Raw genomic sequence first — 27,618 nt, 5'->3', positions numbered from 1 at the left:
GATCTCATCTATTTGACATTATAATTTTGCATTTACTGGAGACTGAATGACACAAATTGTAATCAGAAAACCATGGAGTTCTTCCCAGTTTGGAGAAAGGTAACAGTCATCTGCATAGTGCAAACCATCACAGGTTTTTCCGATGAATAGGGTGATATCTATCCAAATCCACAGTGATTTCCCAGTTGACAAATCCAAAAGAACTATGGATGTTTAGAGGGCAATTATCCAAGTTAGAATTGCAGCGAGCTACAGACAGAGGGTATCATTTTGATTTTCATCCCAATTTAGTTAAAAATAAGGTATATGGCCGGGGGCGGTGGCTCACACCTGTAATCCTAGCACTTTGGGAGGTCAAGGCTGGTGATTGCCTGAGCTCAGGAGTTCGAGACCAGCCTAGGCAACATGGTGAAACCCCGTCTCTACTAAAATACAAAAGAAATTAGCTGGATGTGGCGGCGTGCACCTGTAGTCCCAGCTGCTCGGGAGGCTGAGGCAGGAGAATTGCTTGAACCCAGGAGACAGAGGTTGCAGTGAGCCAAGTTTGCCACTGCACTCCAGCCTAGGCGACAGAGCAAGACTCTGTCTCTACCAAAAAAAAAAAAAAGTATATTTGACATTTTCAATCTTTAATGCTTTTTTAAACAAGAGAAGTAGCTGGGTAATTTTTGTTTCAATGATCCACAAAGAACCAAAAGCCCATGAAACTGTCCACAGGTATCATTTCCATATGGTAGATCTCCAGCACACATTAGGGAAGATAGAAAAAAAAAAAGTAACAGCTTTGTGTTTTACTAGAGAGCAATTAAAACCTCATTTTTGTCCAATATTTCAATGACATATATGCATATCACTATATGTCATTGGAAATTAATGTGATATAATCATTAGTATTTCATTTGACTAGCCCCATCCAACCATACGTCCTATATTATGAATGAAAAATTTGAAGTATAGGGAGCACAAGGTCTTGCCTGCATTCCCATAGCCCACAGTGCTAATGGAATCTCTCCGTCTTTTTTTTTTTTTTTTTTTTTTGAGATGGAATCTCACTCTGTCACCCAGGCTGGAGTGCAGTGGCGTGATCTCGGCTCACTGCAACCTCTGCTTCCCAGGTTCAAGCGGTTCTTCTGCCTCAGCCTCCCGAGTAGCTGGGACTACAGGTGCACACAACTGTGCCCAGTTAATTTTTGTATTTTTGGTAGAGACAGGATTTCACCATGTTGGCCAGGCTGGTCTCAAACTCCTGACCTCGTAATCCACCCACCTCGGCCTCCCAAAGTGCTGGGATTACAGGCGTGAGCCATCGTGCCCAGCCCCGTAATCTCTCAGTTTTGAAGTTCAAATGTGTGCCACCACCTGTACTGGGCACTGTCAAAAATAGAAAACTCGCCCGGGCACTGTGGTTCATGCCTGTAATCCTAGCACTTTGAGAGGCTGAAGCGGGCGGATCACCTGAGGTCGGGAGTTTGAGACCAGGCTCACCAACATGGAGAAACCCCGTTTCTACTTAAAATACAAAATTAGCCAGGTGTGATGGTGCATGCCTGTAATCCCAGCTACTCGGGAGGCTGAAGCCGGAGAATTGCTTGAACCCAGGAGGCGGAGGTTGTGGTGAGCTGAGATGGTGCCACTGCACTCCAGCTGGGGCAACAAGAGTGAAATTCTGTCTCAAAAAAGAAAACTCAGAACACTGCAGGTACTGTATCAATGTTTACAAATAAGTTGTCAAATTTGAAAACAGGACTAATAAGACTACTTGGTGTTCCATTTATATTACATTCTGAAAAAGGCAAAGGTATAAGATTGTAAAGGATAATAGTGGTTAAGAGTGGAGGAGTGGGCCGGGTGCAGTGGCTCACGCCTGTAATCCCAGCACTTTGGGAGGCCGAGGCCGGCAGATCACAAGGTCAGGAGATTAAGACCATCCTGGCTAACACGGTGAAACCCCAGCTCTACTAAAAATACAAAAAAAATTAGCCGGGCGTGGTGACAGGCGCCTGTAGTCCCAGCTACTTGGGAGGCTGAGGCAGGAGAATGGTGTGAACCTATGGTCAGGAGTTCGAGACCAGCCTGGCCAACATGGTGATACCCGGTCTCTACTAAAAATACAAAAATTAGCTGGAGTGGTGATGGGCACCTGTAGTCCCAGCTACTCGGGAGGCTGAGGCAGGAGAATCGCTTGAACCCAGGAGGCGGAGTTTTCAGTGAGCTGAGATTTTGCCACTGCAGTCCAGCCTGGGTGACAGGGTGAGAGTCTGTTTCGAAAAAGAAGTAATCAATTGGGAAGAGATCTAGGAATTTAATCAAGATATAGTGTAGACTGTAGGCCTACTGTTTTTCAGGAGATAATTGGAGAATAAGATTTTTTGGGCCAGGCGTGGTGGCCCATGCCTGTAATCCCAGCACTTTGGGAGGCCGAGGCGGGCAGATTACCTGAGGTCAGGAGTTCAAGTCCAGCCTGGCCAACATGGTGAAACCCCGTCTCTATTAAGAATACAAAAAAATTAGCTGGGCATGGTGGCAGATGCCTGTAATCCCAGCTACTCGGGAAGCTGAGGCAGGAGAATCACTTGTACCTGGGAGGTGGAGGTTGCAGTGAGCCGAGACCGTGCCATTGCACTCCAGCCTAGGCAACAAGAGCAAAACTCCGTCTCAAAAAAAAAAAAAAGATTTTTTGGGAGAGGGAGGGGGATCTGCAGGTGTCATACTAAAATAGAAATTATTTCTTTAAGCTGGGCATGCTAGTGCACATCTGTAGTCCCACTTACTTGGGAGGATGAAGCAGTCCAGCCTGGGTAACATAACAAGATTACATCTTAAAAAAACAAAAACAAAAACAGAAAAATGAACAGAGCCTGAGAAATATGCAGGACACTATTTAGTTGACCGATATGTGTGTAATAGAATTTCCCAAAGGAGAGGAGAAGAGTCTGGCAGCTCTTCAAAGATTAAAGATAGAATTACCACGTAACCCATCGATTCCACTCCTAAGTGTATTCCCAAGAGAAATGAAATCCTATGTCTACAGAAAAACTTGTACATGGATGTTTATAGCAATGTTATTAATAACAGCTAAAAGGTGGAAACAAACCAAATGCCTATTAATGGATGAATGGATAAACAAAATGGGCTATATCGATACAATGAAATATTGTTTTACTGTAAACAACAAATGAAGTATTGATACAAACTTCAATGTAAATGTCCCTTGAAACAGTTATGCTAAGTGAATGAAGTTAATCTCACAAAGAACACATAGTATATGATTCCATTCCAAGTCTAGAATGGGAAAGCTATATAGCAACCAAAAGTAAATTAATGGTTGCTTAGGACAGAGGCTTGGAGGAGGAAGATGGGAAGATAGGACAGTGACAGCCAAAGGCTACAGGGGTTTCCTTTTTTTTTCCTTCCTTCTTTCCTTCCTTCCTTCCCTCCTTCCCTCCCTTCCTTCCTTCTTTCCTTCCTTCCTTCTGACAGGGTCTCACTCTGTCACCCAGGCTGGAATGCAGGATCACAGTTGACTGTAGCCTTGACCTCCTGGGTTCGAACAATCCTCGGGCCTCAGCCTCCCCAGTAGCTGGGACTACAGGTGTGCACCACCATGCCCTGCTAATTTTTAAAAAATTTTCTTAGAGATGGGGGAGGGGGGTTCCCACTATGTTGCCCAGGCTGATCTCAAACTCCTGGGCTCAAGCAGCCCTCCCACCTCAGTTTCCTAAAGTGCTGGAACTACAGGTGTGAGCCATCATGCCCAGCCCATTAGTAGTTTTGATCCAATATCTTAAGTATATTGAGTTTCCTGGTACATGCCAAATTTACGTAATCTTTTGCAGTTTTTTAAATAATCTCAGTGAAAATAGGAATTAATTGCCTTATTGATATCATAGCCATTTACATTTCAAGGTTCTCTAGGGGCTGGGTGCAGTGGCTCACGCCTGTAATCCTAACACTTTGGGAGGCTGAGGCCAGCAGATCACTTGAGCCCAGGAGTTCAAGATCAGCCTGGGTAACATAGTGAGATCCTGTTTCTACAAAATAAAAATAGAAAGAAAGAAATTAGTCAAGCATGGTGGCACGCGCCTGAGGTTCCAGCTACTCAGGTGGCTGAGGTGGGAGGATTGCTTGAGCCCAGAAGGTGGAGGTTGCAGTGAGCTCTGATTGCACCACTGCATTCCAGCCTGAGGGACAAAGAAGGGCCCTGTCTCAAAAACAAAAACCACAAACCAAACAAACATAAAGGACCCACACAAGTTCTCTAGGGACATAGTCAAAAACTGGTCCGAAATAAATATCCTTCCAGTGTTCAGTTTTACTGAACACATCTCATGGCTTTGGGTTGAACTGAAAAGAATTCCTCACTGGACACGGTGGTTCATGCCTGTAATCCCAACACTTTGGGAAGCCAAGGAGGATCACCTGAGCCCAGGAGTTCGAGACTAGCCTGTGCAACATAGTGAGACCACCCCACCGCCGCCATCTCTACCAAAAAAAAAAAAAAAGGAACTCCTTCTCTCAGACTAGGGATGTGGGGTCCAAACTTCCCACTAGAGCAAAGTGTGGGGGGAGGGAAGGGATGGGTGACGGCCTAAACCCTGTCAGTTGTCAAAGATTAAAACGTAGTCACTCTTTGTTAGGTATGATGAGGTCACTCTGTCACTCTAAGTGTCTGTATTGTAAACAAGAGTCAGAAATCCATGAATGGCCTCGCAGCCTTATGCTAAGTCTGGGAGCATAAGGCTCCGTTCCAGTCTGGCATGGCCCGGGCGCCCTTTTTCGCTGTGGACAAAGAGCCTTTATCTGGAAACTGACCCTGGAATTTCCTGCGCTGTGCACGCTTGTGTCTCCGCGCTCAGAAGGAGCTGCAGGAAGACACCAGTGCCCGACCCCGGGTACGTTAACAAATTCTGCTTAGATGCAAATATCCGTGGCAGGGGAACAGATTCCTGACCCCGGACGAACGCAGGTTGCTTAGAGACGCGACTTCTCCACTAGCTGTCACTCAGGCAACGAAGGCGGGTCCAAGAGTGCAATGTCCAATCAGGGGCGCCGCCGGGAAGGCGGGCGGAGGGGACGCTGCGCAAACGGCGAGGGCGGCGCTGCCAGCCGCTGCGCTCCGCTTTGGGGTCTCCTCACCCCACAAGGGCCTCAGGTGGAGGTAGCACCTGTACTGGCCGCGGGAGAGGTAGACAGGACACCAGGACATCCCAGAGTCTGGGAAATGGTGAGTGTGCGGGGCTGGGGATCTTGAGATGGGGGAGAGGGGCGGGTTGGAACCGGCCGGATCTGGATGTGGTGGGACCCAGGCCTCCCCGCCGTTGTCTCCCGGGTCTGTGAACCCGAGTCCTCCTGGCGCAGCTCGGCCCTCGGTCTCTTTGGCCGCAGGATGGGGCTGGGCCGGTAGCCGGGACCCCGGGCGTCTTGTCCAGTCCCTGCGCGGCGACTGCGGCCCCAGTCCCGGAGCCCTCTCTGGGCAGCTCCGAGCCCGCAGCCTCGCGTCTCCCCAGATTGTGCGGGGGCACGGGAGGGTCATGGGGGGAATCCCGTCTCGGGCGTGGGGTTCGTGCGTGAGAGGAGCAGTGTTGTGTGGGGTCCTCAGTCCCTCTTTTCTTCCCAAGGGAGGACTCGTTTCTCAAGGTTTCCAAGTGTATGGGAAGCTAGATCTCAAACCCACGACCGTGTCCTCCAGCCTGGCTCTTCCCAGAGCTGGGATTAAATCCCTAAATTTCTAGATCCCTTTCAAATGCCAGTGTCTTCTCTTCAGTTCACAACGTCGTTATTTCAACCAGACGCAGTATTTTAATTATCCTTTTTGTACAGAAGAATGGATGGTTCTTTTTAAACGATTTAACGTATACTTTTGGGTATTTACCTGAGAGGAAAACAGAGGAGAAGGACTTGAAGCTACCTCGTGTAAAATGCTTGTGCCTCTCTTGCCAGTATCTCTCCTGGGACCTGACATCCTATGGGAACTCCTTTGGGTTGAATCTCCTTTTTGGAAACTTTTCTGGGAGATCTGTCCTTTCCAGCGCAGCACTTCCCCTCCCTGGGCTTATCACCTTGAAAAGATTTACTCACTTAATTGATTCTCAAAAAATGTAAAATATACGTAATTAGGAGACCTACAGCCTAGCCAACATGGCGAAACCTCGTCTCTACTAAAAATACAAAAAATTAGCCGGGTGTGGTGGTGCACGTCTGTAATCACGGCTACTCAGGAGGCTGAGGCAGGAGAATCGCTTGAACCCGGGAGGCAGAGGTTGCAGTTAAGATGAGATTGCGCCACTGCACTACAGCCTCGGCGACAGAGACTCTGTCTCAAAAAAATAAAAAAATAAAAAAAAATAAACCTTTAGAGTGGATGTAAAATATTTCCAAAGAGGCAAGAAAGAGATGGGTTTCAGAAAATAATAAAATATCAAGCTAGGAGCGGTGGCTCACGCCTGTAATCTCAGCACTTTGGGAGGCTGAGTCAGGAGGATCGCTTGAGCTCAGGAGTTCAAGACCAGCCTAGGTGACATAGAGAGACCTCGTCTCTACTAGAAAAAAAAAAAAAAAAAAAATTAGCTGGGCGTAAGTGCCTGCACTTGTAGTCCCAGCTACTTGGGAGGCTGAGGCGGGAGGATTGCTTGAGCCCGGGAAGTTGAGGCTGCCTTGAGCCTTGATCATGCCACTGCACTCCAGGCTCAGCAAGTTCTCACACCTTGTCTCAAAAACAGAAAATAATAATAATGAAATATCCCAGTATGATATTGCATTTATTAAAAATTTTTGTTTCTCTTTTTGTCTTCTGAGAATGTGTAGCAAGTTCCTCAGGTCTGTTCTTTCTTTTTGGGTGATTTCAAATGGAATTCCATTCTGGGCTCAAGTCATCCACCTGCCTCAGCCTCCCCTTTGATTTCTTCAAACACTGGGTTTGTCTCATGTAAATATCAGTAGTGGTCCAGGTCACTTGACTGGAGAGCAAAGAAGACTCAGGTCAGTGACTCCAAGCTCTAAGGCCAACCCTTGGGTCTGCCAAGGGATGTAATCGAAGGCCCAGTTGTTTCTTCCTAGGGAGCCTCCCCTGCAGGTGTCCTATCTGCTCATACCTACTGTGGAAGGAGCCCTTTGTACTGAGAGAAGCTGCTGAGCACTGGAAAGCTGGGGATCTGAATGAGCATTGGGGGATTGGCTGAATCCAGTGATGCCCTTCCTGAGGGCATAATTGTGGTTTCCTTGGGCCTATTTTTAGACATTAGGTTTGAGTTTTGCATCTGTTGTGTAGGTGCACTCAGTGTAATTTTTCTATAGTGAGAAAGTCTGTAAAGGCCAGGAGATCTGTCTCCTGGACACAGGATGAATGAACTGGGGAGTTGATTTGGGTCGGAACCTTAATCTCAGTCCAGTTGAGATTTTCCTCACTTATGACAATTGAAGGGACGATTTCCCTGTCACCAGGGGTGAGGGAATGTGTGGAGCTCGCAGAGTTCATTCCTTTGGCTCCTCAGGTGCCCCTGCTGCTGTCTGTCACCAGGGTCTGTCTCACTCTAAGGGTTGTTGCCCAACAGCAAGAATGTGGGCCCCAAGCTTGTGTATGTGTTTAGCTTTCTGAGTGTGGGTTTTCCTTCTGAATTGTGGGGAAGCAGGCTGCTAGTCTGAGCTGACTTGAGAGAGAGAGAGAGAGGGAGAGAGAGAGGGAGAGGGAGCGTGTGTGTGTGTGTGTGTGTGTGTGTGTGTGTGTATTTTAGAGGTGGGTTCTCACTTTGTTGGCCAGGCTGATCTCAAACTGCTGGCCTCAAACAGTCCTCCCACCTTGGCCTCTCAAAGTGCTGGGATTACAGATGTGGCTTTCCTTTCCTTTCCCTTCCCTTCCCTCCCCTCCCCTCCCCTCCTCTCCCCTCCCCTCCCCTCCTCTCCCCTCCCCTGCCCTCCCCGTCCCTTCCCTTCCCTTCCCTTCCTTATTTCTTTCTTTCCCCTTCCTTCCTTCCCTATTTTTTTTTTAAGTCAGTGTCTCGCTCTGTCACCCAGACTAGAGTGCAGTGGTGTGATCATAGCTAACTGTAACCTCCAGCACCTTTCTTGGCTCAAATGATCCTCCCACCTCAGCTTCACAAGTACCTAGGACTACAGGTGTGCACTGTCACACATGGCTAATTTGTAAATTTTTTGTAGATCCTCACTGTGTCCAGGCTGGTGTTTTTTTTTTCCCTTTGGATTCCTTTATTTGCTGACTATTACAGCAGCCGAATTCTAGTTTCTGTTAACACTTTTTAGTGTTATTCCATATGTGAATGTGTTAAATTTTGTTTCTTGGGTTTGAAAATGTAAGTCAATTGAAAGGTACGATGCAACTAAGGCAAGAAAATTCTGAAACCGGGCCGGGCTGGGTGTGGTGGCTCACGCCTGTAATTTCAGTGCTTTGGGAGGCCGAGGCAGAGGGATCACTTGAGGTCAGAAGTTCGAGACCAGCCTGGCCAACTTGGTGAAACCCTGTCTCTACTAAAAATATAAAAATTAACCAGACATGTAATTTTTGGTGGGTGCCTGTAATCCCAGCTACTCAGGAGGCTGAGGCAGGAGAATTGCTTGAACCCCGGGTTGCGGGGGAGGTTGCAGTGAACCCGAGGTTGCAGTGAACCGAGTGAGCCTGGGCAACAGAGCAAGACTCCATCTCAAAACAAAAAAAAAGAAAGAAAACTCTGGAACCAAACAGAATATTTGTTTCTTTTAGGCAAGAGAACCTCAAGATAAGAGATGGATGTATTTACATTCTCAGGTACATTTTTCATTTTTAGATCAGTTTTTGTATGTGCATGTCATAGAGTACTTTGAAATTTAAAAGAGGCCAGGCATCATGGCTCATGCCTGTAATTCCAGCACTTTGGGAGGCTGAGGCAGGTGGATTGCTTGAGCCCAGGAGTTTGAGACCAGCGTGGGCAACATGGCGAAACCCTGTCTCTACAAAAAAAAAAAAAAAAAAAAAAAATTAGCCAGGTGTGGTAATTTTAGCTGGGTGTAGTCCCAGCTACTCAGGAGGCTGAGATGGGAGTATCCCTTGAGCCTGGGAGGCAGAGGTGGCAGTGAGCCAAAATTGAGTCAGTGTGCTTCATTCAGCCTGGGTGACATATTAAAACCCTGTCTCAAAAAACAAAAAAACCAAAAACAAAAAAACCTCAAAGTCCATATGATTCCTATTGCAAATGAATTTCCACTTGAACTGAAAGGAAAATGCAATTGAACTTTTTTTTTTTTTTTTTGAGACGGAGTCTCGCTTTGAGATGGAGTCTCACTCTGTCGCCCAGGCTGGAGTGCAGTGGCGTGATCTCGGCTCACTGCAAGCTCCGCCTCCCAGGTTCATGCCATTCTCCTGTCTCAGCCTCCCGAGTAGCTGGGACTACAGGCGCTCGCCACCACGCCTGGCTAATTTTTTGTATTTTTAGTAGAGATGGGGTTTCACCGTGTTAGCCAGGATGGTCTTGATCTCCTGACCTCATGATCCACCCGCCTTGGCCTCCCAAAGTGCTGGGATTACAGGTGTGAGCCACTGCACCTGGCCTGAACTTCTTTATTTGGTAGAATAACTACTCAAAGCTTATATATATTTGAAAATCCTAACATACTTAAGATAAAATGCTAATGCATTATAATATGCTACTCCTTCCCAATAACACCTCCCAGTGTGAGATGGTAGGACACATAATAATGCACCTTGTCATTATAGTTAGAAAGAGATTTGAAAATTTTTCACTTTTGTAATTGTCAGTGTTTAAAATATTAAGGTTTTTTTTGTTTTTTTTTTAAAGACAGGGTCTCGCTCTGTTGTCCTAGTTAGAGTACAGTGGCACAATCATAACTCACTACAGCCCTGAACTCCTTTCACCTCTGCCTCCCAAGTAACTAGAATTACAGACATGAGCCACCATACCCAGCTAATTTTATATATATATTCTTTTTTGTAGAGACAGGGTCTCACTCTCTTGACCGGATTAGTCTTGAACTCCTGGCTTCAAGCAATCCTCTCAACTTGGCTTCCCAAAATTCCCTGATATAAGCCACCATGCCCAGCTGGATTCAGTCTTTTTTTTTGAGACGGAGTCTCACTCTGTTGCCAGGCTGGGGTGCAGTGGCGCGATCTCAGCTCACTGCAATTTCCTACTCCCAGGTTCAAGCAATTCCCCTGCCTCAGTCTCCCGAGTAGCTGGGACTACAGGCGTGCACCATCACGGCCAGCTAATTTTTTTGTATTTTAGTAGAGACGAGGTTTCACCATGTTGGCCAGGATGGTCTTGATTTCCTGATCTCGCGATCCACCTGCCTTAGCCTCCCAAAGTGCTAGGATTACAGGCATGAGCCATCGCGCCCGGCCTGGATTAAGTCTTAGAATTGTTTCATATGTAAGAAATTTTAAATCAAAATTTAAAAAGCAAAAGTAAGTTGATTAAAAATGAAGATTATTAAGTAGTAAAATATGGCTTATTTAAATTTAGCTGTTTATTTTAAAGAAATCATGCATGTGGAAGTTAGAAAAAAATCCACAATAGTTGAGTCTAATTTGAAAAGACTCACTGCCAGCATATCCTGGTCCACTCCAGCCAGGGCACTTGCTCTAGCCACCCCCCAAATACCCACTTTTGATAATTTTTTATTTTTTTTAAGATGGGGTCTTGTTCTGTTGCCCAGGCTGGAGTACAATGACATGATGATAGCTCATTGCAGCCTCAACCTCCTGGGCTCAAGTGATCTTTCCACCTCAGCCTCTTCAGTAGCTGGGACTACAAGTGTGTGTTGCCACTCCCAGCTAATTTTTAAATTTTTTGTAGTGATGGAGTCTTACTATGTTGCCCAGGCTAGTCTTGAACTCCTGGGCTCAGGCAATCCTCCTGCCTCAGCCTGTCAAAGCACTGGTGTTATAGGTATAAACCACTGTGCCTGGCCTTTTAATAATTTCTTAAGCATACTGTCAGTGTTTCTTTTTATAAAAATAAGCAATTGCAAATGCATGTTTTTCATACTCATGTTGGTTCTGTAATGAGTAGTTGGACTCTGCATGTTTTGATTTTGGCTGTGGACATCATAAGCGTCACCCTTCTCTCTTCTCCTCGTGCTGCACACCTGGGCAAGCTGAAAAAGTCTGAGAGCAGGAAATTCAAACCACAGAAGCTCCTGCCCTTGAGCAGGAGCTCTCTTGTAGCCCCACCCCCAAACTACAATAAAAACCCGGGCCAGGAGGCTTTCTTTGCTCTCTGAAGCTATGTCACACCTGCTTGAGCAGCCTGCTCTGCTTTCCCCAAGACCTCAATGATCACAGTAGTGAGTCTTTTCATACCCTTTGGTGTCTGTTCTCCACGCTGTTATTAGTGTCAACATTGGAACGACATAGGAATTGTTACCATGAGCATGGTGTTCAGACATTGACCGTCACCCCATGGGTCTGTCTTCTCTTGCACTGAATTGCTACCTGCTCTGTTGCCTGATGGCCAGCATGCACTTTCAGCTGCTGCTTTCTGGGAAGCTACTACTTTGAGTTTTGCTACTCTGTGCTGCATGTTGTGCCCTGCCAAGTCTGGGTTCTATGTTTAGCCAACTGGAGTTGGCAGTTTTGATAATTCCTTGGCTTTTAGGAAAAGGAATATGAGATTGGATACTCCTTAAAGTGGTCCTGGGTAGTGTTTCTTGGCCTGGACTTATCTGTGTGTTTTAGAGTAAAGCTGTGACTGCTGCTGACCTGACATACAAGGTGCTCATGGGAAAGACTACCTGCCAGAGCAGTCATTTTTGAAAAAGAGACGAAAGAGAGGGGGAAAGGCAGCTGTTAGACGGTGGGCCGAGTCCACACTCCTAATAGCACAGGGCTCACAAGGACCCTTAAGTGCTGCTGCTGTTGCTCTGTTGCAGCAAGGATGCCGACCCTCAGGATCATAGGGCACACTCATGGTTCCTCTGCAGCATTGCAAAGGGTTCACTCAAAGCCAGCTTAAGGCCCAGGTCCTTAAATTCTATAAAGCAACCATGAGGGACAGGCCCCCAAGCCTGATGATAGTGATTTGTGGCTCTCTGGAGGGAAAAGAACACCCCTCCCCTGTAGAGAGGATTTTGCTGTCAAAACATATCCAGGGACAAAAACAAAAACAAAACAAACATGTTAGGAAGGAAAGGAACAAAAAAAAATGCTGAAAAAGAGGTCCACAATTTGACCCAATTGGAAATTCCAAATAGACTAAAGGAATTTAGACAACAAAAAAGATAAAAGAGCCTCTATATCATAGGCTCTGTATTAATTTTAACATCTTATGTAATGTATTAATTGACACACTATAGGATTAGCCAATACAAGGGCTCAAATTATGGTTATACCTGGGAGACCCACTAAAATTTAAGCAAGGTATCCCCTGATAATCTTAAGGGAGTTACTGAATATAAAATAGAGGACAAATAAGTATGTCTCATCTTAGCCATCATAACTGTGCCTAAATTCCCCATGTTCATGGCACCCAGTGTCCTAAAATACCCCAGAGTGAACAGGTAAACTCTAAGCCAGTGAGTCATAAGTGAAATTTAAATTAAATCTTTGGCACTTACAAATTGGCTTGACAGAATGAGACCCTGTGGAACTTACTCCCCAGTTAAATTAGTTACGATGGCTCAATATAAATTGAACAGGGCCTTGAAGGATTGAAAAGTATTATATAAAACCTATTTAGTGAGGAAGTGATTATTCCCCGTGCTTCTCGTTTTAACAGTACAATTTGGCCTTTCTTAAACTTGGAAAGAGTGAATGGCAACCCACAATGGATTACCGCAACCTTAATGCTGTGGTCCCACCCATTAAGCCCCTATACCAATACCCAACATGGAAATTACTGACACCATCCAGCTGATCTCACAGATTTCACCATCTCACGAATTTGTATATGTCTGTTCTGTTTCTCACCGTCTCACAGATTTGTATATGTCTGTTCTGTTTAGTGCTTATTTCAACAGCCACTTAGCTGTAGTTTGCAGTTTTACCTCTGAAGGCTGATTATACACCTTTACCTAGTTTTCCAAGGGAACCTCAACAGCCTTGCCATTGCACAGTCTTTGCAGGCAAAATCTGAACTGCATCCACCTTTCTATAGGAGCACAGGTATGACATTACATTAATGACAGCCTTGTCTGAGGACATTGTTTTGACATTCATTCAGGACACATAAATACTGAAAAAAAAAAATAGAGCTTACAAAAAGTCCATTGCCCCATATATAAAATAAGAGACCTTTATGTTTTGGTTAAGTTCTCAAAAACCTTTTGGTAAAAGGAGGGCTGCTCCATCCCTGACACTACTATGAAATAGCTATTGTCCCTCTGACTACCCACAGCATCTTCTAGGTTCTTTTGATGTTCTGGAGGCAAATATTCCTTGTTTATAATTTTACTTAAGCCCATTTTATGCTGTTAATTGCAAATTGGCCCACCTTAAATGTGTACCCCTACCGCAAAAGGCTCTAGAGTCTTTTTCATTCTCTTAACATAGAGCTTTCATAGAGGAGGAGCTTTTTCATTTTAATGAAGTCAAACTTTTACTGTTTTATTTTGTATGGATTTTGCTTATATCTAAAAATTTATCACCTAGGGTCACCTAGATTTTCTTCTTCATTAACTTTTAGGTATCCTATAACTTTACTTTTTTTTTTTTTTTTTTTTTGAGACAAGTTCTCCCTCTTGCCCAGGCCGGAGTGCAGTAGTGCAATCTTGGCTCACTGCAGCCTCAACCTCCTGGGCTCAAGCACTCCTCCCACTTCAGCCTCCTGAGTAGGTGGGACTACAAGCGTGCACCACCACACCTGGCTAATTTTTGTATTTTTTGTAGAGATGGGGTCCCACTTAGTTGCCCAGACTGGTCTCAAACTCCTGACTTCAAGCTATCCTCCTGCCATGGCCTCCCAGAGTGCTGGGATTACAGGCATGAGCCACTGCTCCTGGCCTAGATTTTACATTTAGATCTATGATCCATTTTGAGCCAGTTTTTGTTTAAGGTGTAACAAAAGCCAGTTTCTAGATTCGTGTTTTTTTCATTGTGTTTTGCATGTGGATGTTCAGTTTTTCCAACACTGTTTGTTGAAAAAGGCTGTCTTTTTTCATTGAATTGCCGTTGGTCATTTGTTGAAAATCAGATGACTCAGTGAGTCTATACTATACTAATGTGAGTCTGTAAGAAAGCAATTGACTTTTGTATATTAAGATTATATCCTTCAATCTTGCTATGCTTCCTTTCCCCCTAGTTTAAGGAGTTTGTTGTGGATTCTTTGAGATTTTCTACTTAGACAATCATGTCATATGCGACAAAGACAGTGATATTTCTTCCTTCTCAATCTGTGTATCTTCTCTCCTCCCCTCCCCTCCCCCCTCCGCTCCCCTCTCCTCTCATTAGTTACAGTTTGAGTATAATCTGTTGAGTAGGAGTGGTAGGAGGGGACATCTTTGCCCATTTCCTCATCTTACCAGGAAACCATCTAGTTTCTCACTATTAAATATGATATTAGCTGCAGGTTTCCTATAAATACTGCTTCTCAAAAAGAGGAAAGTCTCTCTATCTCCAGTTTCTTCTCATAAATGCATGTTGGATTTTGCCCATAGCTTTTTCATTTTTATTTTTCCCACTTACATTTGTGATATTAGTAATTTCTGTTCTCTCTCTGTTTTTCAGTTAGCTTAACCATACATTTATCAAATATATTGATCTTTTCAAAGAAACACCTTTGGTTTTGTTTAATTTCTCTTTTTACTATTTCTTCTGTTGTGCGCTTACTTTGGGTTTAATTTGCTCATATTTTCTTGCTTTCCTAATGTAGATGCTTAGGTTTTTTTTTTTTTTAGACGGAATCTCACTCTGTTGCCCAGGCTGGAGTACAGTGGTGCGATCTCAGCTCACTGCAACCTCCGCATCCTGGGTTCAAGCGATTCTCCTGCCTCAGCCTCCCGAGTAGCTGGGACTACAGGTGCCCACCACCATGCCCAGCTAATTTTTGTATTTTTAGTAGAGACAGGGTTTTACTACTTTGGCCAGGCTGGTGTCAAACTCCTGACCTCAGGTGATCTGCCTGCCTTGGCCTCCCAAAGTACTGGGATTACAGGTGTGAGCCATTGTGCCTGCCAGGATTTACATGTTTTTAATATTCAGTGTCCATTTTACAAGTTATGGTAGCTATAGTCACTTTATTTTGTTTATTTATTTTTTTTGAGACGGAGTCTCGCTCCGTCACCCAGGCTGGAGCGCGGTGGCGCAATTTCGGCTCACTGCAACTTCCGCCCTCTGGGTTGAAGCGATTCTCTTGCCTCAGCCTCCCAAGTTGCTGGGACTACAGGCACCCGCCACCAGGCCCGGCTAATTTTTTGTATTTTTAGTAGAGACGAGGTTTCACCGTGTCAGCCGAGATGGTCTCGATCTCCTGACCTCGTGATCCCCCCCCTCAGCCTCCCAAAGTGCTGGGATTACAGGCGTGAGCCACCGCGCCCGGCAGCTATAGTCACTTTAAATACTTTCATCTTTTAGCTTTTATACTAGAGTTGAAAGTGATGTTTGTACCACCATTATGTATTAGAATATTCTGGATTTGACTATACTTTTGCCTTTACCCGTGAGTTTTATACTTTCATATGTTTTTGTGTTGCTAATTAGCTTAACACTTTGAATGTATTGTCCCACTCTCTTGACATCCAAGGTTTCTGCTAAGACATGTATTTATAGTCTTACAGGTGTTGGTGAGGATTTGGAGAAAAGGGAACCTTGGTATACTGTTGGTAGAAGTTTAAATTTAAATTGATACAGCCATTATGGATAATAGCATGGAGGTTTATCAGAAAATTAGAAAAGGAATTGCCATATGATCCAGCACTCTGCTTCTCCATATTTACCTAAAGGAATTGAAGTCAACATCTTGAAGAGATATGTGCACTCCCATGTTCACTGCAGCATTGTTCACAACAGCCAAGATATGTAAACAACCTAAATGTGTGTCAACAGATGAATGTGTGATGTATACATAAAATAAAATATGATATAGCCTTTAAAAAAAGGAAATCCTGCCATTGACAACACCATGGATGGACATAGGGGACATTATGCTCAGTGAAATAAGCCAAACAGAAAGGCACATTCTCTGTGATCTCACTTATATATGTAATCTAAAATAATCAAACTCATAGAAGCATAGAGTAGAATGGTAATTTGCCGGGGAAGGGGGAAATGGAGAGATGAAGTTGAAGAATACAAAGCTTCAGTTATGCAGATAAATGAGCTTTGAAGATCTACTATATGGCATAGTACCTATAGCTAACAACACAATGATTTTATAGTTAAACATTCCTTTTAAAAATTTTTTAAAATTTTTATTCATTTTTAAGATGGGATCTTGCCCCATTATCCAGGCTGGAGTGCAATGGCACAATCATGGCTCACTGCAGCCTCAAACTCCTGGGCTCAAGCAATCCTCCTGTCCCAGCCTCTTGAGTAGCTGGGACTACAGGCAAATGCCACCACACCCAGCTAAGATTTTTACTTTTTTTTCTAGAGATGTGATCTCACTATGTTGCCTAGGCTGGTCATGAATTCCTGGCATCAAGTGATCCTCCCACCTTAGCCTTCCAAAGTGCTGGGGTTCAGGTGTGAGCCACCGTGCCTAGTCTTAAAATTTCTAAACTAGATATTATGTTGTATTCTTAACACATAGAGAGACACACAAATAGTAATAATAATGAAGGGAGAAAGAAACTTTTGTGATGAATATGTCTATGTCCTGATGATACTGATGGCTTCATAGGTGTATACTTATCCCCAAACTCATTGAGTTGTATACATTAAATATGTACAGCTTTTTCATGTCAATCATTGCCTCAATAAGTGATTTAAAAATATAAATTTATAGGTGAGCCTTGGTCAGTCATTAATTAGTCACTTGATGTTCTCCTCTGGCTTATCTCCATCCTGCTTCATAGATGGCCACAGTCTTGATTATTTGATTATTCTTTATACCTTTATCTTCTATTATCTTTCACTATGTGATGTTCTTTTAGTTGAGCCTTACTTGAACTTTATATACATGTGTATTAGTGGAATTAACAATGAAAAGGGTTTTGAGTGGTTTTGCCTCTGTGTTTCACATGATAGTGACAGGCTAGGGGAATCCAATTTTATCATCCAATCCATTGATGGTGGTGTTTGGGCTTTTTCAAGTTCATTTTTTGCTCTTGTGAAAAATGCTGATCCTATTGTTTTGGTATCTGTGTCTAAGTACAAATACACAATAACTTCTCTGAATGTTGGAGGAAAATCACTGTGCTATAGATTATGGTCAAGATCAAGTTTACAGGAAATAGCAATGGAGTGTATCAGTTGATCTTTCTTCCCTTCATGCATAACTATTTGTTTATTGGCAGTGGTCATCAATACTTGGGAGTATCTGATTGACTGATTTTCGTCCTTCTAATATGTAAGAAATTGGATCTATTTGGTATTTCATTTGGCTGTATCAAGGAAGGAGAGAGATATGCCTTTTCCTTTTTTTTTTTTGAGACAGAGTCTCACTCTGTCACCCAGGCTGGAGTGCAGTGGTGCGATCTTGGCTCGCTGCAACCTCCACCTCCCGTGCTCAAGTGATTCTCGTGTCTCGGCCACCTGAGTAGCCAGGATTACAGGCCCATGCCACCACACCTGGCTAATTTTTGTATTTTTTGTAGAGAAAGGGTTTCGCCATGTTGGCCAGGCTGGTCTTGAACTTCTAACCTCAAGTGATCTGCCTGCCTCGACCTTCCAAAGTTCTGGGATTACAGGCGTGAGCCACCGTGCCCAGCCAGACCTTTTTTCATATATGGTGTGTCATCCTCTCTTAAATATGTTTTTTTCCTTTTTTTTTTTTTTTTTTTTTGAGATGGAGTCTTGCTCTGTCACTGAGGCTGGAGTGCAGTGGCACGATCTGGGCTCACTGCAACCTCCACCTCACAGGTTCAAGCAATTCTCCTGCCTCAGCCTCCCAAGTAGCTGGGATTACAGGTGCCCACCACCACGCCCAGCTAGTTTTTGTATTTTTAGCAGAGATGGGGTTTCACCATGTTGGCCAGGCTGGTCTTGAACTCCTGACCTCAGGTGATCCACCTGCCTTGGCCTCCCAGAGTGTTGGGATTACAGGTGTGAGCCACCGCGCCCGGCCTATGTTCCCATTTTTAAATCATGTGTTCACTTTTTATTTATTTGGCTATTTTATTACTTATTTATTGACAGAGTCTTGCCCTGTTACCCAGGCTGGTGTGATAGCTCACTGCAGCCTCTAACTCCTGGGTTCATATGATCCTCCTGCCTCAGCTTCCTGAGTAGCTAGGACTACAAGTGTGAGCCATCATGCCTGACTGTTCATTTATTTTTACTCTGCATACTAGTTCATTTATATTGCATGTATGTCAGATGTTTTTTTCCTGCTTTGTGGTTTGTCTTTTAACTTCCTTGATTTTAGTATATTTGAACTTTTCAGTCTCATCCTTTATGGCTTACTCTTACATGAGAAAATTCTCCCTACTCTTGCATTTAAAAAAATTTGCCTGTGACTTTTGAAACAGTTTTAATTATATTATTCACATTTAAATCTACATTAAATTGATTATTGTCTATGGAAAAGAGCTGATGCAATGCTTTTTCCAATTAGATAACAGTTTGTCCCTTCTACATGTATTAAAGTGTTAGTGATCTCTTCCACTACCCTACAATGCTTGCTCTATCATTAATCAATTTTCCTTATAAATGCCAGTCCATTGAAGACACTTTTCCCCTCCCTTGTTCTATTTATCTCTGTGTGTGTCATGCTGTTTGGAGTGTTAATAGTTTGAAAATCCTTGATACATACTAGGCAAGTATTTATGTTGCTCTTCAAAAGACTTTACCCATTGTTTGACATTTATTGTTCCTCTTAGGTTTGGAAAAGTAGTTTTTCTTGACTCCTAATAAGTCTATTTTAGGGATTTGTAGAATTTTATAAAGATATCATTTGGGAGCGATGGCATCTTGTTGACACTGAGTTTGTTCAAAGAACATGTACCAACTTTCACCTTAATTTAATTCTGCTTTGACATTACCCAATAACATTTTTAAAATTAGGATTATTAAATATCCTTCATTAGCCTTATTTAGTCATAGTTGGTGTGGAGGAAAGCAGATGCAAGCAAGCCTTTAAATGTTCTTTCCTCATATAACCACATGGAATGGGACCAATTCCCCAAGCAACAAGTTGTGATATGATATATTGTCTGCTAGGGAAGGTCATTAGAGACCCAGTGCTCACAGTGCTTTTGGGGGCTGATCAAGTAGGCATCCTCTGCCTGGCATGTGAAAAAGTCCAGACTCTGAGAAGGAAAAAAGTAGTTCAATATATACTCTATTGATTCCATAAACCATTTAGGCACGCTAAGCCCCTCTTTTTTTTTTTGAGATGGAGTCTCGCTCTGTCGCCCTGGCTGGAGTGCAGTGGCATGATCTCGGCTCACTGCAAGCTCCACCTCACGCCATTCTCCTGCCTCAGCCTCCCAAGTAGCTGGGACTACAGGCGCCCACCACCACACCCAGCTAATTTTTTGTATTTTTAGTAGAGACGGGGTTTCACTGTGTTAGCCAGGATGGTCTCGATCTCCTGATCTTGTGATCCGCCCGCCTCAGCGTCCCAAAGTGCTGGGATTACAGTGTGAGCCACCGCACCCAGCCACACACTAAGCCACTCTTTATCACTTAGGTTGGTGGGGTCCCTCCCAAATTCTCATTTCCCAGATATCAGTGAAGGACAACAAATGTTTGGAGACCACAGAATAATAAGTGAACTTGAATAATAATATGTGACCACAGAATAATATGTGAATATGAATTGAATATATACCCTCAGGCATTTAAAGATAAGTAGTCTTAGGTTAACATTTTACTAATGTTAACAGTCTTCCACACACTAGGTAGTAGGAATTTCTTTGAACAAGTGCCATAGAACCACTGTACAAGGAACAATTAGAGCTTACCTGATCAGCTCATTTTACCCCTTTGACCCACCAACAAGAAAGGTGTGGATATTCTGTTACTTTACCAAACAGGTAAATTCTAGTATCAGAATTGCTGTTTGGGAGCATTTTTTCTGTCCTTTGCATATGGACATCAGTAGGTTAATGATCTTTTTCAAAGGCCAAGATTTAGGGGAATTATGCCACTGAGGGATTCCTATGCTTTGGTGTCGGGATCTCATGCCACCACATACCTCACGGGAGCCTAAAATGAGAGAAGTTGGGAGGATGGCCAGCACCTAGAGTAGCTGTTTGGGAATCACTTCTTTCTGAAATTGGAGAAAGGGAATTTCATATCCTTTTGGAGGACAGCACTGCTCAACCCTTTGAATTTTGTAATCATGGGCAAATTTAGTATGAAACCGTTGTGGACTTGGGTGAACTCCCTTGCAAATTGCAACTGTTAACCTGTTACTCAAAGTCGGTAAGTCTCAGGGTACACTGTTAGACTTCTGAGGGAAAGAGCTGTTCTGGCATCTTATTATCTCCATCCTGTGTATGCTAACAATGGTCGCAGCCCTGAGGCTCATGAGTGTAGGGATTTTTTGAAGACTTAATTATTTTTTTTTTTTTGAGACGGAGTCTCACTCTGTCGCCCAGGCTGGAGTGCAGTGGTGCAATCTTGGCTCACTGCAAGCTCCGCCGCCCAGGTTCACGCCATTCTCCTGCCTCAGCCTCCCGAGTAGCTGGGTCTACAGGCGCCCGACACCACGCCTGGCTAATTTTTTTGTATTTTTAGTAGAGACAGGGTTTCACTGTGTTAGCCAGGATGGTCTCGATCTCCTGACCTCGTGATCTGCCCTCCTCAGCCTCCCAAAGTGCTGGGATTACAGGCGTGAGCCACCGCTCCTGCTGAAGATTTAATTTTTGTGATCTAAGTTGCCATGCCTTCTTCCTCCTGCCTGTGCTCTAACATCCCAGTAACCTCCTGCCTCCATCAAATGGGACAGGGAGAAAAAAGAAACACTGGGTCTGTGATAAATATTACACAAACAAGTTAAAATTAATATTTCACTAAAAGAATATTTTCACTCAACCAGTTGGATCTGACTAATTCTAATGGTCTGCAGTACTTTGGTACAACATGGCCAGCAGGATGTTGTTGCAAGTTGCACAGGCCCTCTGGCTTTTCAGTGTAATCGTGGGAACAGAAGAAAAAATGTACAGTTCTTCAGTATATACTTTTTCATTAAAATCTCGTGGCCGGGCGCAGTGGCTCACTTCTGTAATCCCAAGCACTTTGGGAGGCCGAGGTGGGCGGATCACGAGGTCAGGAGATCGAGACCATCCTGGCTAAGACAGTGAAACCCCATCTCTACTAAATATACAAAAAATTAGCCAGGCATAGTGGCGGGCGCCTGTCGTCCCAGCTACTCAGGAGGCTGAGGCAGGAGAATGGCATGAACCTGGGAGGTGGAGCTTGCAGTGAGCCGGGATTGCGCCACTGCACTCTAGCCTGGGCGACAGAGCAAGACTCCGTCTCAAAAAAAAAAAAAAAAAAATCTTGTACAGATTTGACCATGTGTTTCATGGGATGCTGAGTGATATAGTACATGATAAGGCAGGAGATAAAAAGTATTTTTCTTACAAGGAATTGTTGGTCTTAAACTGGAAATATTTGCTTCATTTGTATAGCATTTCTCCAAGATGCTGTATATCCTGTCATTGGAGAGCATAAGACTTGAAGTGATCATAGTAAAAATGTAGAAATTATTTCCAAGTATTCATGGCGGTGTTAAATTTATGAAGAAGTAAGTGTGGACAAAGATTTGAGTTCTGATGACAAAGTTACAGGATAAATGGAGAAAAAGGAATTATATATGAACTTTTAATGAACTGAGTATATATCCCCAGTGCTGTCAGTCTCACCCATCCTCCTCTATACATGTGGGATGTTTCAGGACTCAGTGGTCTTTGAGGATGTGGCTGTGAACTTCACCCAGGAGGAGTGGGCTTTGCTGGGTCCCTCTCAGAAGAAACTCTACAGAGATGTGATGCAAGAAACCTTTGTTAACTTGGCCTCTATAGGTAAGAATGAAATTATTCCCTCACTTAGTCAATTAGAAAACAAGTGTTTCTTGCTCATCAACAAGGTTCCAAGGTTTAGAATGTTGAAAGGGAATACTTTAGTAAATAAATCAGACAGGATAACAGCTCATCCTAGATTTAGAATCTAATAATTTTTCTGTAATTTCGAATAGGTTTAATGATTTTTCTGGGCCTGCATTTTAGGGGAAAACTGGGAGGAGAAGAACATTGAAGATCACAAAAATCAGGGGAGAAAGCTAAGGTGAGTTGTACTTACAAAAGAAAATACTGTCTTATGAGAGAATCTTAGCATGCCATTAAGTTTAAAAAATGGGGCATAATTGAAACAAATATGCCCCATTTCATATTTATTTATTTTTTGAAAAATTTTGCCAAGAAAGTTTTCTTAAAAATGGTACAGATGTTCAGTATTTGAAAAATATTTCACCTAGAAACAAAATTAAGAAACTCTATATTATGAATTTTGGCCAGGCATGGTGGCTCACGCCTGTAATCCTAGCACTTTGGGAGGCCGAGGTGGGCAGATCACGTGAGGTGTGGAGGTCGAGGCCAGCCTGGCCAACATGGCAAAACCCTGCCTCTACTAAAAATGCAAAAATTAGCCAGGTGTGGTGGTGGGTACCTGTAATCCCAGCTACTCATGAGGCTGAGGCAGGAGAACTGCTTGAACCCAGGAGACGGAGGTTGCAGTGAGCCAAGATTGTGCCACTGCACTGCAGCCTGGGCAACAGAGCAAGACTCTGTCTCAAAAAAAAAAAAGGAAAGAAACTCTATATTATGAATTTTATTGTTTTGATAATAGCTCTGGTCAAGTACTCTTCCTGAGCATTCATGACATACACTTCCCCTGAAAATGGCAAAAGTGTAATTCTATTACCTACTAATGATTGTGAAATAATCAATAATTATAAAATTATTAATTTTAAAAAGCCACTAATTGTGTGCTTTTTTTTTTTTTTTCTCACAGAAGTCATATGGTAGAGAGGCTCTGTGAAAGGAAACGAGGTAGTCAGTCTGGAGAAACCATCAGTCAGACTCCAAATCCTAAACCAAACAAGAAAACTTTTACTAGAGTAAAACCATATGAATGTAGTGTGTGTGGAAAGGACTATATGTGTCATTCATCTCTTAATAGGCACATGAGATCTCATGCTGAACATAGATCATATGAGTATCACAAATACGGAGAGAAATCATATGAATGTAAGGAATGTGGGAAAAGATTCAGCTTTCGAAGTTCATTTCGAATACATGAAAGAACTCACACTGGAGAGAAACCCTATAAATGTAAACAGTGTGGTAAGGCTTTCAGTTGGCCCAGTTCCTTTCAAATACATGAAAGAACTCATACTGGAGAGAAACCTTATGAATGTAAGGAATGTGGGAAGGCCTTCATTTATCACACAACCTTTCGAGGACACATGAGAATGCACACAGGGGAGAAACCCTATAAATGTAAAGAATGCGGGAAAACGTTCAGTCATCCCAGTTCTTTTCGAAATCATGAAAGAACTCACTCTGGAGAGAAACCCTATGAATGTAAACAATGTGGAAAAGCTTTCAGATATTACCAAACCTTTCAAATACATGAAAGGACTCACACTGGGGAAAAACCCTATCAGTGTAAGCAATGTGGTAAAGCTCTTAGTTGTCCCACATCCTTTCGAAGTCATGAAAGGATTCACACTGGAGAAAAACCCTATAAATGTAAAAAATGTGGCAAAGCCTTCAGTTTTCCTAGTTCCTTTAGAAAACATGAAAGAATTCATACAGGAGAGAAACCCTATGATTGTAAGGAATGTGGGAAAGCATTCATTTCTCTTCCAAGCTATCGAAGACATATGATAATGCACACTGGAAATGGACCTTATAAATGCAAGGAATGTGGGAAAGCCTTTGATTGTCCTAGTTCTTTTCAAATCCATGAACGAACTCACACTGGAGAGAAACCCTATGAATGTAAACAGTGTGGTAAAGCCTTCAGTTGTTCCAGTTCCTTTCGAATGCATGAAAGAACTCACACTGGAGAGAAACCCCATGAATGTAAACAATGTGGTAAAGCCTTCAGTTGTTCCAGTTCTGTTCGAATACATGAAAGGACTCACACTGGAGAGAAACCCTATGAATGTAAACAGTGTGGTAAAGCCTTCAGTTGTTCCAGTTCCTTTCGAATGCATGAAAGAATTCACACTGGAGAGAAACCCTATGAATGTAAACAGTGTGGTAAAGCCTTTAGTTTTTCTAGTTCCTTTCGGATGCATGAAAGGACTCACACTGGAGAGAAACCCTATGAATGTAAACAATGTGGTAAAGCCTTCAGTTGTTCCAGTTCCTTTCGAATGCATGAAAGGACTCACACTGGGGAGAAACCCTATGAATGTAAACAGTGTGGTAAGGCGTTTAGTTGTTCCAGTTCCATTCGAATACATGAAAGGACTCACACTGGAGAGAAACCTTATGAGTGTAAACAATGTGGTAAGGCCTTCAGTTGTTCTAGTTCTGTTCGAATGCATGAAAGGACTCACACTGGAGTGAAACCCTATGAATGTAAACAATGTGATAAAGCCTTCAGTTGCTCACGTTCCTTTCGAATCCATGAACGAACTCACACTGGAGAGAAACCCTATGCATGTCAACAATGTGGTAAAGCCTTCAAGTGTTCCCGTTCCTTTCGAATACATGAAAGAGTTCATAGTGGAGAGTAACCCTATGTATATAAGCAATATGGCAAAGTTTTCAGTTGTCCTATTTCCCTTTTTTTTTTTTTTTTGAGTTGAATTCTCACTCTGTCGCCCTGGCTGGAGTGCAGTAGCGCGATCTCAGCTCACTGCAACTTCTGTCTCCTGGGTTCAAGTGATTCTCCTGCCTCAGCCTCCTGAGTAGCTGGGACAACAGGTGTGAACCACCATGCCCACTTAATTTTTGTATTTTTAGTAGACATGGGGTTTCGCCATGTTGGCCAGGCTGGTCTCGAACTCCTGACCTCAGACGATCCACCTGCATTGGGCCTCCCAAAGTGTTGGATTACAGGTGTGAGCCACCACACCCGGCCCCCATTTCCTTTTGAAGACATGAAATTATTCATATTTCAGAGAAACCCTATGATTATAAGACATGCGAATACCTTCAGTTATTTACGTGTGAATATGAGGAAGCATTCATACTGGACAGGAAACCCTGCGAATGTAGGCAGTGTGGGAAAACCTTCAATAGTCATGTGACCTTTTAAGGACCATGAGAAAGCATATGAAGTGTAAAGAATTTTCATATGCCCTGTAAGTGTAAAGAATTTATAACCTTAAAAATGTAAAGAATATGGAAAACCCTATAAATGTAAAAAATGTGGAAAAACCTTTATTTGTCTTAGTTTACTTGGAAACCATGAATGAACTCACACTGGAAAGCGACTTCTTGAACATAGACATTGTGAGAAAGCCTTCAGTTGGCCCACATACTTACATGTGAGAATGCAGACTGGATAGAAATCCTATAAAAGTGAGAAATAGCAATGTTTTCCATTTTAACAAATGCTCATGTGATACTCCCTTATGTGTGAAACTTCAATCTCATGTTGAAACTCCCACTAAGGAGTTACTGTATAAATGTAGATAATTTGGGAAAGCCTGATGCAAATTAATTCATGTATATTGTTCTAGAAAATTCACAACATGACAGAAATGTTATAAAACATATTATCAGTTACTGATTCTTAAAGTGGATCTCTGAATTTTGGATTTCTATTACTTTCGCAAAAGAACATTGAGATGAGATAATTCTGTAAGCTCTTATACTTGTACACAAGTTGAATTGATAGTATTTTTTCATTAAATCAGTTTCTGAAATTTTGTCTTTCCATATTGAAGTCTGTTAGATTCATGAGTGAATTGAAGTGTATTTATAATAAGCTAGTAGTTTTGATTTTTATATATTCTTTAGTTGTGCTGTAACAGGCCATCAAAAAATGATAATTTGGTAATTTTTAGGATTTCCTACTGGCCTTATGTGGCAGGTACTAGATATCATTATATGTATTTCATCTTTCTTTCTGACCAAAAGAAGCTTTTTTAGAGGAAGACAGAATACCCTTTTTTCTATTTTTTATGCTAAAAAAGAATCATAATAAATTTTTGAGTCTGCAAAGTTTATCATACAATATACTCTCTCATTGGAATTATTATTTTCATCTTCTGTTTGCTATTTGTAATTCCTTCTGGCTGTGATTTGGATAATAGACTTTGCATTAATAAGAGAGATCTGAGATAGAACCATATAACCTATAGCTGGAAATGGCTGTCCTGGATTGTGTTAACATGGGTTATGTTGTGACCTATGTTTTCTATAATCTATCCTTTTATGGCTCCATGGTATAATTCACCAATAGCCTACTTGCAGGAGATATGGAAGGCAGAAGTGAAGAAAGCATTAATCAGGTTTTATAGCCACCATATGTGGAGACAGATGGATGCATAGGGGCTTCAAGGACACCTGCTTCCACCACATTGTCCTGATCCTTTGCTCTGCCAATTGAGAGTATTCTTAGAACCACCACTAACTGCTTGGCTGCCATATTTTCCTTCCTTCCTTCCTTCTTTCTTTCCCTTTCCCTTTCTTTTCTTTCTTTACTTTCTTTTTCCAAGACGTAGTCTTGCTCTGTCACCCAGGCTGGAGTGCAGTGGTACGATCTTGGCTCACTGCAACCTCTGTCTCCTGGGTGCAAGCAGTTGTCCTGCCCCAGCCTCCCAAGTAGCTGGGATTATAGGTGCCTGCCACCAAGCCCAGCTAATTTTTTTTTTGTATTTTTAGTAGAGACAGGGTTTCATCATGTTGGGCAGGCTAGTCTCAAACTCTTGACCTCATGATCCGCCCACCTTGGCCTCCCAAAGTGCTGAGATTACAGGCGTGAACCACTATGCATGGCCCCAGCTGCCATATTTTCAAAGATGTAGTTTTCCACAAATTGTCTTTAAAAGTTCTACTCAAAGATGCACTGCAGTTTGGATTTTCCTAGAAATTCTAATGTGTCCACCAGGCAACTATTTAGACTCTTAAGGTTGGGAATATTCTCTGATATTCTGACTCACCTCATCTCTAGGTTGAATTTATCGAAGGTATTATTTATGTAATAAATACCATGTTTTGTTAACAGTACCAGTGACCGTGTGTTTCTGTTTCCACTATGACAACTACAGTGGTGCAGTCAAAAAGAACTACCTGGGTGTTTGTTCCTCCACTGCACTGTACAGTGAATGCACTTACCTAGTCCTACAGTGTAAGAATAAGCACCTTCCTAATATCAAGCAGATTGTTGGTGTTTCCTATTACAGTTGAATGTCACCTCTCAGTACATTTTCAATTTTGTTTCATTATATGTGATTAAAAACTATGTGTATGTTTTTGTTGAACAAAACTTCTGTAGATGTTTCTTAGAAATATTTTATTAACTGTTTTCAAATAACTTGTATGCTATTACTTGTCTCTTTAATTTTCTGCAAGGATATATTAAAATATTCCATTGCAATTATA

At 42.7% G+C, this 27,618-nt stretch overlaps 2 protein-coding genes across 6 annotated transcripts in view; both read left to right on the top strand.

The window, feature by feature from the left end:
• Positions 1-2,090: 2,090 nt before the first annotated feature.
• Positions 2,091-27,618, top strand: ZNF709 (zinc finger protein 709). Of its 4 annotated transcripts, none has more exons than XM_054539808.2 (5): positions 4,932-5,224; positions 8,714-8,758; positions 21,948-22,074; positions 22,279-22,336; positions 23,231-27,618. In XM_054539808.2, the coding sequence occupies exons 1-5, from the start codon at positions 5,033-5,035 to the stop codon at positions 24,798-24,800; spliced, it is 1,992 nt and encodes a 663-aa protein (XP_054395783.2). In that variant the 5' UTR covers positions 4,932-5,032; the 3' UTR covers positions 24,801-27,618. The 4 variants fall into 4 exon arrangements, with proteins under 4 accessions (XP_054395782.2, XP_054395783.2, XP_063576043.1 ...); XM_054539806.2 differs by having other exon boundaries at positions 4,938-5,224; positions 23,063-27,618; XM_054539807.2 differs by lacking the exon at positions 8,714-8,758 and having other exon boundaries at positions 2,091-5,224; positions 23,063-27,618.
• Positions 5,150-27,618, top strand: part of ZNF443 (zinc finger protein 443) — a 52,594-nt gene continuing 30,125 nt past the window's right edge. The window contains exons 1-2 of one of the 2 annotated variants that reach the window (XM_054538354.2): positions 22,051-22,074; positions 22,279-22,336. The gene's annotated coding sequence lies outside the window, so the exon portion shown is untranslated. Of the gene's footprint in view, positions 5,225-22,050; positions 22,075-22,278; positions 22,337-27,618 lie in introns of those variants that run through there. The other variant, XM_054538355.2, reaches the window with a different exon arrangement.

This window comes from Pongo abelii, chromosome 20 (assembly GCF_028885655.2).
Source record: "Pongo abelii isolate AG06213 chromosome 20, NHGRI_mPonAbe1-v2.0_pri, whole genome shotgun sequence".
In the NCBI taxonomy this organism is placed as follows: Eukaryota; Metazoa; Chordata; class Mammalia; order Primates; family Hominidae; genus Pongo; species Pongo abelii.
Note: the sequence above shows the minus strand (reverse complement) of the source record. Positions and strands in the feature narration are given on the sequence as shown.